Source organism: Notolabrus celidotus, chromosome 3, assembly GCF_009762535.1.
Source record: "Notolabrus celidotus isolate fNotCel1 chromosome 3, fNotCel1.pri, whole genome shotgun sequence".
NCBI lineage: Eukaryota > Metazoa > Chordata > Actinopteri > Labriformes > Labridae > Notolabrus > Notolabrus celidotus.
In genome coordinates, this window is record NC_048274.1 from 13,112,776 (window position 1) to 13,126,401 (window position 13,626).

Genomic DNA, 13,626 nt, shown 5'->3' on the forward strand with positions numbered 1-13,626 from the left:
TGCTGGTATTTTGATGTGCCTGTTAAAATCCGAGCGGCTGAATTTTGGACTAGTTGGAGTTTGTGGAGTGAGTCCTGACTGATACCTGTTAAAAGTGCATTACAATAATCAAGATGAGAAAAAATAAAAGCATGGATGACTTTGGACAGGACAAATGAGTTATATTAGATAATAAAATTGAAGACTTAAAAATAAATTAAACAGTAGAATATCAAATAACTATAAAGTGACATCTTAATTATAAATTATATGAAGTTATAAAAAAACTTTCATAAAAGCCAGACTAAATAGATAGGTCTTTAATTAACTTTTAAAACTCTCCATATTCCTGTCTCCTCTCACTTCATCATCTTGCAGCATAGTGGTTGTAGATCTATAATTGCAGCTTAATATTTGTGATTAATTATATAATGTTTCACTTTTTTCCCCCCAACTATTTAGAAAATGTCTGACCACTATTTCATTTGTACAGCTTGTATTCACAGAAGTTTCATCATGACACTCAAATTTACAAAAACATTGATTAAATGAGGTCACTAAGACCTTATTTGTTGGGACCAAGAAGTGGGTCAAAGGGGCATTTTCATTGGGTCACAGATGTGAGGGAGGCAAAAAAAAGTCTTTGCTGGACCTTTATTATGCCACAGAGTGCATGCAGTGTTTGTGGATGGTTTATTCAAACTCCAACACAGTAGGTGGCAGTAATGCACATCAACCCTGGCTGTCATCTGCAATTACACACAACAAATATCAAAGCTTTGGGTGGTTAAGGAGTTGATGGAGGACAGTGAGACCGGCTGAGAATAAAGACTGTGAATTAAAAGAGACATTATAGATGTTTACTAACTGTGAAGCCAAAATATTAGAGCTCCCCCTGCTGACTGGCTGGAGTCTAGTTCATAAAGCCTGCCTCCCCATGTTAACAGATGGAACAGAGGTTAAACTATAAACTTGAAATACACATCAAATACATTTTTATAGTGAGTCCTTATCATGCTGGTTTGTTTCCTGATAATTTTACTTTATTTAGTTATCTTATTTAAAAAAATATGATTAATTGACAGCTCTGGTGACAAATTTGGGCTCCTGCAGCGTTCTGTACCGGATTAACAGACTAGAGGAGGAACTGTGAGGGGAAATGTAACACACTAACACAAGAGTCATTGAACTCTCCATCACTGTGTCTGCCTTACATCAATGCAAAAATCTGTTCTGCAGATCTGTGGACTGTACTGACCTGAGGGATCTTCAGCGTTTTATCTGTGAGCTAAATTCATGTCAGTCTTTTGGCTTCAAAGCTCAGAGAGCAGAAATGATGGCCTGTTGTTCATTTTATATTGTCAGTGGTTGAGACGCACAGCACTGAAGTGAGTACCTTAAAGTATCTCTTGTAAATCATTGACAAGTTATCATGCTTATATTCCAGATGGTTGCATGTCTTACTCGATTTGACCTGCTATCATTAAGCCACTTTAGCCATTGTTAATGAGCCGTACTATAGGCTGCTTGTTCCAGATTAAGAGTCTATATGTAATGTGAGGGTTCGATGTGTTGTGGTTGGGTCGCTGTTATCATGAGAAACAGCAGGATGGAGACGGATAACTTTCTCTCAAGAGCACTAAACTGTAGCCTCACTTGATCTGCATAACCCATAGACTGTATAAATAATGGACGTAGTATCCGTGACGTCAGCCATCTGTTTCTGAAGCGCTGTTTTGAAGCCAATCGGCGGCGGGAGCCATATTGGATTATGCTAAAGTCAACCTTACTTCTGTCGAGGTAAAGAGGCGGGCTTTGAGCCTCCTCGCCAACAGCTACAGTGTTCCAGCCTGTCAATCAAGTCAGCTGTGCCTCTCATAATGGAAAACTTGTAATCTTAATATTTTTGAAACTGCCGCGTTATGAAAAAATTCACCCCCCGTACAGTGTGCGCCGATCGAGATATTAGCTGTTCAGACTACACTCGTCTTTTGTACCAGGCTTTTAACCATTCATTTCTGCTGTAAAGATAATCTTTTATGCATTGGTGTGTATGTGGTTTCTGGTTCTTCCGGAGCCAGCCTCAAGTGGACACTCGATGAACTGTAGTTTTTAACACTTCCACATTGGCTTCTATTCTCACGTACAGAGCTTGCCGCTTGGAAAAACCTCAACACTTCCTTGTCACTCAATCACATGTCACAGAACCAACCAATCAGAGGCTGTAACGTAAAGAGAACCTCTGAAGTACATTCAACATGTTTTGGTCACAACAACAAGATGCTGTAGAAGTTATTCTAACTTCATAAATATCCAAATAATAACTTTTTAAGTTGTTCACTGTATAAATACTGTAAAAATGTTTTAACCTTATCTCAAATAAATGAATAACTCAAACTATGAACTGACTCTCATAACAAAGCTTACATACAGATTTCCACAGAATATAATTTAGCTGAAATAAACATCATCATCAACAACATGGACTTAAACAACAAAACATAAATGTAATCCAGCACAAAGCATGATGGGGAAAAAGGCATGGCATAAAGATAATTTTAAAAAGTAAGATTTGTTTTGATCAGAGCGGGTCAAAAGACGTCACGGTCCCACCTGAATTTGTCATGTTTTTCCAATCGAGTCACAAAAATACAAAATCAAATCGTAAAATCGATTGATAAGTTAGAAAAAAGCACAAATGTTCATTTGGATGTGGTTTTTAAGTCATGACGTGTAACAGGATTCTTAGATCTAAAGATTAAAATGATTACTGATTTAACTCAGAGAGGATATTATTGTTGAATACATTGAAGAAAATAAGTCTTCAGATAACAAATCCTTACATTTACCACGAGTTTTAGGTGTGGAAAGAAAAAGGCCACAAGGTCAGTGGTTACTTTATTTTAGAAGTATCTCAGAAGTGTCTGATAATACTTGAATTACAGGACCTTTATGTATCCTGAAACTTCAGTCAGAAATAACCTTATGTTTGCTGGAATCATATTTTTTTTACTGATGCAACACTCATTTTACTTAAATAAAGTGAACATGCAGTTAAACATGCTCTGACTTTATTATTGTGGAGAGATTTTTTTCAGCATTTTAACAAACACATCCCTGAAAAGGTAGGAGACATTCATAGATCTGCAGATACACACTTGGTTAAATGATCTCTTTTTCACCTCTGAAAGATGCTGCAGTCACACTCCGAGTCACACTTCTAGCTTTTCTTCTCTTTTGAGATTTAAAAACATGAGAGTTTAATTAACAGACTAATTAACAGCACCAAAAACTTCAATTCAGGAAACTGACTTTGAACAGTCAAGGTCTCATCACTTTACTCCAATAGTACATTTCTGGATGTACATCTTTTCAAGTCAATGAAGGCCTAATGCTCTCAGCTGTGGCTACATTCCTCAAAACAATGTAGTGCTTTCCCTTCAACACTCTATATTTTTAAAGCTGGGGTTGGTAGTCAGATTTAGATACACTTTTTGTTATACTGGTTAAAATGATCTTAGATGTAGTCCTGAGGAAATGCTACATTCAAATTCATGCTAGTTTTCCATGACAACCAACCCCAGCTTTAACACCAAAGAGGACACACAGTAGTATTTTTTCAGGTAATTTATTGACCAGATTTTAGTGCAATGTAAACACAGTTACAGAAGTCAACATCTGCACAGAGAGAAAGTGTACTTCAGTTTACAGCATCCTGTAGTTTGTAGCTTGTAGACCATGACAGAATATTTGTCAGACACCTTATCATGTGAAGGACAGCGAGAAAAATATGTTTTCTGCATCCAGGCGGAGCACAGCATGCACATGGATGGACATCAATCCAAGATGGCCACCCAAAAGTCTTCTGAAGATGAGCTAGCATACGATCCCCCATGGGTAGCATGAAAACTCGTAATAAAAAAACCCATTTGTGATCAAAAAAGTAAAAAAAAAATGTTTGTGGATAACTAAAACTTTTTTTCCTGCCAGACAAAGACTTTATCTATTTATTAATTTTGCAGTTAGCTGTTTTTAATTTATAATTGTTTAATTAAATTTCAATATTTGAGAGGACAAGTTGTGTCATTCTGAAAAACTCCTGATTTTGTCCATATTTACTTTTGAGAAACAAGACTGCTAAATAATGTAATTAACAGAAAAAGACATTAACCAGTTTGATTTGGACGTACTATCTAGTGGTTTCAGCACTAAGTTATGCAGTATTGCATGCAGGTTTTACCTTTCTACTCTAAAACAGCAACAAAAAAAACCCAGCAGCTTAGAGTTGTATAAAATGTCAGAATTGCATCTGTAACATAAAATCATACAAAAGAACACACAAAAAGTCACTCCTGAATTCACATCAATTCTAGTCTCTTAAGGAGAGCACGAAGAATCATCATTAGTCTCTGAGTCTCAGTTGTCACAGTGAAGTGAGATCTGGCAGCCTCTGAATAAAAAACGGAAACAAACAAAAGTAAATCAAAAAATCTGCACGGTGGATGTAATCTGATGAATACATCCACCCCACACTGCTCACTACCATCTCTACAGGATTATAAACAAATAACCAAAAGAGACATATCATATTAGGAAGTGTATTCAGATTTTATTTCTCACTTGTTTTGTGCATGATTTCTTTAATGTTGTCTAAGACCCTTATAATGTGTCAGCTTAAACATTCATTTATAATGCAAGACTAAGTGTAAAAGTTAAGATTGATATGAAATGTTTTAGAAGTGAACTTCAGTCAGATTTGTTGTTCATAACGAGCCTTGAGAGGCTCATTACAGTAGCATACCTGTAAAATTATATATATGTATTTGCAGATGATGCACTAACTTGTTTCCAACTTGATGCTATAATCCACTTCATTGTTTTATATCTCTACACTCAAGAGGATTATAACTGCATAATTTATTCTATTTCTTCTTTACAGGTGTAGTAGTTGTAATTAAGTTAAATGAAAGTTGGACATTATTTATCAAAGTGAGTAAATACTATCCAGCAGAATAGTGTTGTTGAGTCAAGGACTATTTAAGAGTAGAATAATGTCACACAAAAATATCTGAAGAAAGCAGAGTTTCAAACCTCCGTCTCTAAGTGCATTCCTGAACACTTCCTTCTATGTAAAGGTGCTCTTTCATTTTAACTTAGGAGGCAAAAAATGTCTGTAATGTGCTTTATTAGCTGGGTTTTATTCTTGTAGTGTAATAAAAGAAAGCCCCGGAGGTCAAAGCACACACTGAATGGGAGAGAGGTCCTCTCACTGGTCAATATTTAATTGGAAATGTTAAGAGGCAACATCAAAGACGTGTAAAAGTGCAGATGAAATATTTTTCAGTGCCTAATTTATCTGAATGTGAATACAATGCCCTCTTTTCCTTCTATATTCACAGTAATTACGGGGGCAATCGAGTCTCTTCACAAGATCATGTCAGCGGATAAGCAAGCGCTACTTCTCTGTTCGATGACAATATATCAAGTGTTGAAACTGAAAAGTTTTAAAGTTCTATGAAACATGTTTTCTTATTTTAAATCAGATCAACAGTTCAGGTTCTTCCTTGTCATTTTTTTTATTTCTTGATGTTCCAAATGTTTTCAATGGTGACATGTCAGGACTGCAGGCAGGCCAGTTTAGCACCTGGATTCTTCCACTACAGAGCCATGCTGTTGTAATATGTGCAGATGTGGTTTAGTTTGTTATTGTCTTCCCTGGAAAAGGTATTGTCTGGATGACATATTGTATATTGCTCAGCGTTATTGGTGTCTTCCCAGATGTGTAAGCTCTTTAAAGCGGATGATGTGGCATCCAAGATTTCCAGAAAGAATGTCAAATTTTGATTTGTCAGATTAGAGTTTTCCCCTTCACCTTAGCTCATCTTATATAGGAGCAGTCCTGGAGAAGACTCCTGCGTTTCTGTATCATGTTGTCCTCTTTGCTTTATGTTTAAACCTGAATTTGTGAATGCAGCAACATAATGTGTTTACAGAAAGTCATGTCTGTTTTCAATGCAGTGCTGCCTGAGGGCCTGAAGATCACGGCCATCCTATATTGATTTTCAGTCTTGTATCTTTTATTCAAAGATTTCGTCAGAACTTCTGAATCTTTTTATATTATGTACAGTGGATGATGAAATCCCCAAATTCTTTACAATTATAGTTTGAGGAACAATTTCGGAAATTGTTTAAATAAGGGGCTTCAAACTCATTTCAATTCAGGGGCAACATACAGCCCAAGTTGATCTGAAGTGGGCCAGACCAGTAAAATCATAACATGGTAACCTATAAATAATGAAAACTCCAAATGTTTCCCTTTGTATTGGCATAAAAAAGTACATTCTGAAAATGTTCACATTTAATGAACTATCTTTCTTCGAAAACAGCTGTTGTATTTTTTGCCATGATGAGTCTCATAGTGGGGCTGAATATTTTACTCTTTAAGTCCTGAAACCTGCTGCGAACACACCAGGAACACAGGTTACCCATTCACCTGACACAGAGTGTAATGTTTACTGCAAAAGAACAGATAGATTATAATAATGAAGAAGGTAGAGTTGATTATTCTTGACCCCTCAGCTCCAGCGTGAACAGTTTGCTTGCTGGACAGTGTTGTATGCAGGGGTGTAGTAGTTAGTGGATCATCTTATAGTGCTCTAAAAAGTCTTTATGAATCTCAATCAGATTATGCAAACAGCAAGTAATCTATTTTCTCACTTTGAGAAAAAAAGTCCCTGAAAAAAAGTGCCATTCAGGTGCGCTCCGTCAGCACTATGATTTTATGCGACCCCCAGAGGACAAATTTGAAACAGTGGTTACTTTATTGAAAAATTGCAGTTCATGTCTTCTCTGTAATTTTTTCACTTTACAAAGTCGTTCCACGGGCCGCATGTCTGACACCCCTGGTTTAACTGTTTGTTTCCAGTCATGTCACTAACTTGTTTCAAATTAATCTAATGAGCTGAAGGATGTTTTTTTTTTTTTTAGCATTACTCACATTTTTAATTGTTCTATGGTCCCTTTCCCAACTTTTTTGAAACATGTTGCTTGCTCAAATCAGAAATTTAACATATCTTTTTCGTAAATCAATAAAATCTTTCACTTAAACATTTGATACATTGGCTCAGCATTATTGTCTTAGCATTTCTTCAGATTTTAAGACCAAAATATTTTGTCTAGTGTTTGAAATGTTGTGTCTGATGTGTGTATTTTTGTATCTATCCTTCTATGTTGTTAAATTAAGCTGTTGTGATGCTAGAAAAAAATAAGATAAATTCTTGTTAACCAATCAATTCTTACACTTTTAAAGTTTCTATTCATGGTGTCTTTGGAACAGAAAATTAGTGCATTCTTCAGTTTCTCAGGACAATAGAAATGTGAATCCCTACAAATTAATAACAACTTGGCATCTTCAGCTGCTGATGAAAGTTTTGTGATACCATCAAAAGCACCAAAACATTTACTGAATGGAGACAGAACTAGTCATTTAAAAAGTAGTTCAGCGGTATTCTTTTATTACATTACTTCAAGAAGTGTGAGGAAGATCTGATCTGACTTCTTTTTCTAGTTTGTACAAACCTGATAGAGTGACTTGTTCTTTGGTTCCACTTTATTATTCATTCTTTATAAATATTTGAAAAACAGATGTAGGGAAGCAGTTCATTGGTCTAGAAGTAGGCTTGGTTATTACTCGTTCAATCCAAACACAGCTCAAGGATCAATGACAGACAGTCAAACCATTCATTAGTTATGACTTTAGTTCAGTCTCACTTCAAAGAAACTCGAATGTTAAGTCACGTCAGAAGCTCTGTGTCAGCCATTTATTACAAACATCACAAGGATGACACACGAACATGTGACCATGCAGGTGATCACCTTCAAAATGTCATTTCTCCTGCGTCACACTCTTCATAAAAAGCTTCAGCTGAATGAGAGGGAGAGAGAGAAATGATCTTATACTCAGACAAACAACAGATGAAAGAAACAAAAGTAGAAAATGTTCATGGAAGCAAAATACTGACATTCATCACGAAGACAACGGTTGTGAGTTGGCACCAAGTTACAGTTTGTGTGATTGTTGTGTTATACAGACGTGAAAAACAAAAGTTACACAAGTCCGGTCAGTGTGTATGAAAACAGTTCTTTGGCATTTTAAAAACAATAAAGTCTTGAACCTTTTCCTGCACTGTAAAGCAAACTGTAAGCTCACATCACGAGCAGCAGGTACAGTAATTCAACATGAAACATAAGGTCACTGATGAAAGACAAACATGTTGCAAATTCAACACATCATGCTGTAAACACTTAAAATTAAGGCTGAATTACGTCAACAAATATAATAAATTTTTAGAAATTCTCTAAAGTGCCTCAGAAGCATCATTAGATAGTGTGTCTGAAAGGGAAGCAACTGTGAGGCTTCCGATGAAGCGAGGTTTGCTGTTGATCTTTGAACAACATGCTTTACATTAAGGCAAGAGCGGCAAGCACATTCAAACACATCAGCTTCTGTCGTCTACAGTAAACATTTCAGCATCCAATCATTAAACACTTCATATCTGTAGTGTTACACAGAAGAGGTTAAATATGATGATGTCTGATGTTGTCTTCATAGTTATTCTGAGAGTCAACAGCAGATGGCAGCAAAGTAAAACTAAAAACTGAGGAAGGAACTTCAGACCACAGCATCAAAACATCAAGAACTCTTTGGTTTAACATCAAGGAAAATAAATCAAAACTGAAGGTAAACTGAGTGATGAGTTTATAAAGATAATGAGAGAACTGATGACATCTGTGTAAAACACAAACCTGCATATATATAAAAACTCAAAGAACACATGGCAGAAGCACATATGCAGTCAAAAATAAACCTGCCTGGTGGTCTGCCTTCACATGAAAACATGAGAGTTCTCTGTGCGCTCGACTCGGCAGGTCTCAAAGAATAAAGTGCATCAAGTCAGTCAGTCAGTTAGTCAAAGCCTGAGTTAAACTGTATTAACTACAGGATCATTTTCCATGACGGTTAGAAGGTTATATTTACAGCAATGATGATTTCAGCAGTCTCCAGTCTCTAATGCAATGACTTTGGCCTTTTTCATTTTAACAACTAAAGCTGTTTAACTTGTGTTAGCCCACATCAAACCACTGCAACATATTTTACTGCAGCTTTAATAACCCTTAAAATGTTCCCACTACCCTGCAGTACAGTGTCCTTGATCAAATCTGCCCACAGTTTCATGGAGGAAGGCAGGTAAACATAAAAAGGTGCTTGTGCACAGCTACAAATAATAATACCGACAGGCTTATGTGCAGCTATGCCACAGATCTAATGATATTTGGGATCATGGTCAAATATTATCAGCTGTCTACATGAGCCTGTGTTCGATCTGCTCCTGCAGCCACAGCAGTGCAGACTGTAAGGAGCCCGGCTCATCAGGCACAGCCTCCGTGTACATCTGCAGCACTACTTCCTGTAATACAAGCAGCAGGGGCACACTCATGCTCAGCAGCTCATAGAGGAAAGCGTAGTCCTGGGCATTGACCCTCAGGTGGTTGGTGAGGGCCTGTGCTGTGCTACGCGCACGCTGGGCCAGATACCATGGAGCGTTACACACTGAGCGAGTCACACTCAAAGGCCAGCTCAGGCGTTTCCTTATGATGGAGCTGAAGGTACCTGCTGAGGATTCACTCTGCAGGTCTAATGTGCTGGGAGACTCCGGGCTCTGTGTGTCAGCCGCAGACTGTTCCTGAACGCCGGCTCCATTACGAATCTAAGGGAGGACATGAGAGTAAGATAAATGATGGAAAATATAAAAATAGGATAGCTGTTATTAGAAATGTAAACTTCTTACTGAGCGTTGAGATAAATTCCTCCGCAGGTTTGTTCCACTGTTGCGTTGATCAAAGTGAAGTTGGCAGTACAACTTCCCTGAAAGATTAAAGCAGCCGTCAGCACAAAGCGGCCTCCTAAACACTGAACTTTGCTCTTGATGCAATAATAGAAGACATCAAAAGATACAAACCCTGCTCAGAGTCGAAGGCATGTGCTCCCTGTCTCAGAGCAGAGCTGCAGGTAGAACAGCGAAAACACTCCCTGTGGAAGTACAGACCCTCTGCACAGACCCTCTCCACCATATACACACGCTTCTCACATAAGTGACACCTGTCACCTGACGGGGGGAACGCCTTTCGTAGTGAGCCACCCTGCAAAAAAAAACAAAAAACAGGATTAGAGGAGTCACACACAAATCAGGCCACCTTAATTCTACTTTATAAGTCAGCTCAGTCAGTCACTCTTAGAGGTGTGCTCCGTACAAAGAGTGGTGGGTATAAAATGCAGGAGGAGTGACACTGAGAGAGGATAAAGTCCCTCTCTTGAAGTCTTCTTGCTCAGATATTTAAAGAGGGTCTGTGTCTGGGGTCGATTAAAGATGGTGACCATCGTCTGTACTTTATGGCCTACAACCCCAGACTTCTCTGCAACTGCTAACCAACATTTAACCAAGAGAAAAACAAAGTTAAGGAAAGTGGGTAAGATAATTACAGTGAGGGGATAAGCACACGGTTATAAATAAACACACACGCTTCAGTGAGAAGGCTGATTGTGTTTAAACACAATGGACCCGTTTAAACGGGTCCATTTGCTTTTCAGGAATAACATTTGATTCATGTGTATTGTGTAATAAGAGTTTTTCCTTGCTGTTAAAGTAGTGTAAGTCCTGCTGTAACATCTGGCTGTGGAGTTGGTGCTGGCTGCTAAGGATGGGTGGAGCAGAGAAAAACCTACAAAGTGCCACCGCAAGAGCACACACTTCTCCTCTGAGGTGGCTGCGGGTAATTTGAAGCACAAGGGGCAGAAACAGTAGTTCAAAGCAGAGCGTCCATACAAAGCAGCAGTCCTTTAACATAAATATGTCTGTTGTGATTAAGAGGATACATGAGGACAACGTAAAGCTACAGTTTAGATGATTGGTTTTATGCTTTTATTTTTTAAAGTCCCTGTTTGTAACTGGAGGATGTCTGTGTGCTGCCTCTGTGGTGCAAATTACACATTGAGCTTCCACTGGATGAGACATGGCATCATGGACACAAACTGTTAAAGCTGAAGCACTTTAGAGGGACACTGTTTTAACTATATGATCATTTTAACTATATGGTTTGTGATGCTGTGGTTACACTAACATGTTCTCCTAAATCAAGCCAGCTTTGGAATGTAGGAAATATTCACACCATATTGCATTCTGATTTCAAAGTTCAGATCTGTTCAAATTTACAGATCAACATCGTAAAGAAAAGATGTAATAACAAATGTCCCTAATGTAAGGGGAAAGAGAAGGCAGGCCAGTCAACACGCAGGGAGAATGAGAATGAGACTGTAATTGCACTCCAAGGAAGTGCAATGAATCTTTGCATCAATAGTATGTTTACAAAATGCATTTGTTTTGCATGGTTAAGATTGAGATAATTAGTGGAAATATATGGGAATATATGCATGCACATATGTATATAAGTGTGAACATTGGTGCATAATATAAATTAGTTGCTAAGTTGTCCAGCATGAAGGTAGTACATTGGGATGCTGATGGCACATGATTAGAATTATGTTGCTACTCTTTCAATTTTGAGTAACTCTGAGAGCTCCATTCCTTTATGACTTCATTTCTTCCAGACCTTTGAACACTCAATAAAACAACTTCCATTAAGGTCAACTGTAATAAAATATCTGTCCAATTTTCATTTTCCTTTAGCTCTGTTTTTGGTCTCCACCACTGTTTCACTGTTTTTTTTAAATATTTGTCATTGACATTAACGTCTGCCTGCTGCTATTGAAAATATCCCTCAGAGAAACATGACAGTGAAGCACAGAAGTGTGACTGCTTACTGAACAGTTGAACAAAGAGTTCAAACTATAAAGCTTTATAGAGCTGAGATGAGCTTGATAAATCTTTGTAGGTTAATCACGGTCAAGACCGCTTTTTAAACATTTAATATCTCCTTTTTATGACAGACTCTTGAATCTAAGAATATCCCAGTGTCGAAAGAAATCTAATGAGTAGAAAAATAATGTTGGAGAGGAAAAAATGGCCGCATGCATCAATCGTCAAACGTGATGTTTTCCACATGCACACGAACACACTGTGAGAAACAGGAAGTGCAAAACACCAGGCCAGGGTGGAGTCACACAAATGAAGCTTTAGACAGTCACCTTGTGTACAGCTGAGCTGTCTCCTGTGAACATCCCTGTAAGGTGGACAGCCTTTTCTTTTATACTCTTTGTCTGAAACTCTCTGGCTTGTTGTGTCTGAGCTTTTTTCTGCAGGATGACACGAACACAGCAACACCAGACAAGCCATGAGTCTCACCGCCTCTGCACAAAGACGCACATTCTTCCATCGACAACATAATAAGGTAGACTAATAGCCTTTTAAACAGCACTACACAGTTTAAAGATGAAATACCTGTCTGTTCTTGCAGGCCCATAAGACAGATTTGTCAGCTAAGGGTGTATTGTCTAGGGGAGAACAATTACATCACTGTGCAAAATGAAGCTGCTTTATTACATCAATTTCACACACCACTTGGAGCGGTTGCTTTTACAGTAGTGAAACCAAAAACTGGGAGAGCCACACAGACCTGGCAGAGGAACTGAAAAAGCATGGCTCAGCCAAAATACAGAACATACACCTGAGTAAATCCTGTAAGTATGTACTGAGTCATTTGGGCAGGAGCATCACAATCAATTCTAAAAACACCAATTTGAGGAAATAGTTCAATGTAGGAGTAGTTAAAACAAAACAACACTGTGATAAACATAAATTCACGCTGGACAAGTGATTGTAAACATATTTACTATGGTCTTGTAGTCGGAAGAGTTAAAAGGGACAACAAACCCATCATCACCACTTCCCCCTCTCTCCTCTGTCTGCCTAGTTCTTACTTTAAGTCTTCTGTCTCATTAAAGTTACTAACCATAGACCTTTCTGGAGACTCTGAGCTCCCTTGTCTCATAGGTTCCTACTAAAACTACTACTATCCGTCTCACCACTATCATCTGTCTCTCTTCATCTCCCTCTATCCCTCGTTCCAACCCCCGAACTCGGTCTCAACATGAGTCTGGTCCTGCTCCAGGTTTCTACCTGTTAAGTTTGTCCTTGCCGCTGTAACTTTCTAAATGCTGCAAAGTGCTCTGCTCATGGTGGATTAAGATGAGATCAGACTGAGTCCTGTCTGTAAAAATTGGACTGGATCTTATCCTGTCTTGATGTTAGGTCTTTGTAAATAGTCTAAACCTGCTCTGTTTGTAAAGCATCTTGGGATATCATTTGTTGTGATTTGGAGCTATATAAATAAAGATTGATTGATTGAACTGCAATGTAGGCAAGAGTGAGCAAGGGTTTGCATAATTCTGTCCCTCCTCTGTGTTTTGAGTAGTGATGTTTCTCAAAACAGCTAAATAAGTGCTAAAAAGTTAAACAGCTTTACCACTATTGTTTTTCTCAACAAAAAATCCTCAGTTTTAAACGTATTAACTTATTCAGCCAATGCATGCAGGCTGGTGAAAATCTTAAAATCCTAATAGCTTACTAACAGAAGAAAGCTGGTGGCTGCAGCACGGCTCTGGTCGACCTGATCCACACGACTCAGACTCAG

The 13,626-nt window shown here is 38.0% G+C and overlaps 1 protein-coding gene across 6 annotated transcripts in view; it reads right to left on the reverse strand.

Moving 5' to 3' along the window:
- Positions 1–7,476: 7,476 nt before the first annotated feature.
- Positions 7,477–13,626, reverse strand: part of mical2a (microtubule associated monooxygenase, calponin and LIM domain containing 2a) — a 35,180-nt gene continuing 29,030 nt past the window's right edge. For 3 of the 6 annotated variants that reach the window (XM_034680427.1, XM_034680426.1, XM_034680423.1), the window contains 3 exons: positions 9,999–10,179; positions 9,828–9,904; positions 7,477–9,746 (listed from right to left, as the gene is read on the reverse strand). In XM_034680427.1, the coding sequence (XP_034536318.1) occupies positions 9,342–9,746; positions 9,828–9,904; positions 9,999–10,179 (663 nt within the window). In that variant the 3' untranslated portion in view covers positions 7,477–9,341. Of the gene's footprint in view, positions 9,747–9,827; positions 9,905–9,998; positions 10,180–12,181; positions 12,290–13,626 lie in introns of all 6 variants that reach the window. The other 3 variants (XM_034680424.1, XM_034680425.1, XM_034680422.1) reach the window with 3 other exon arrangements.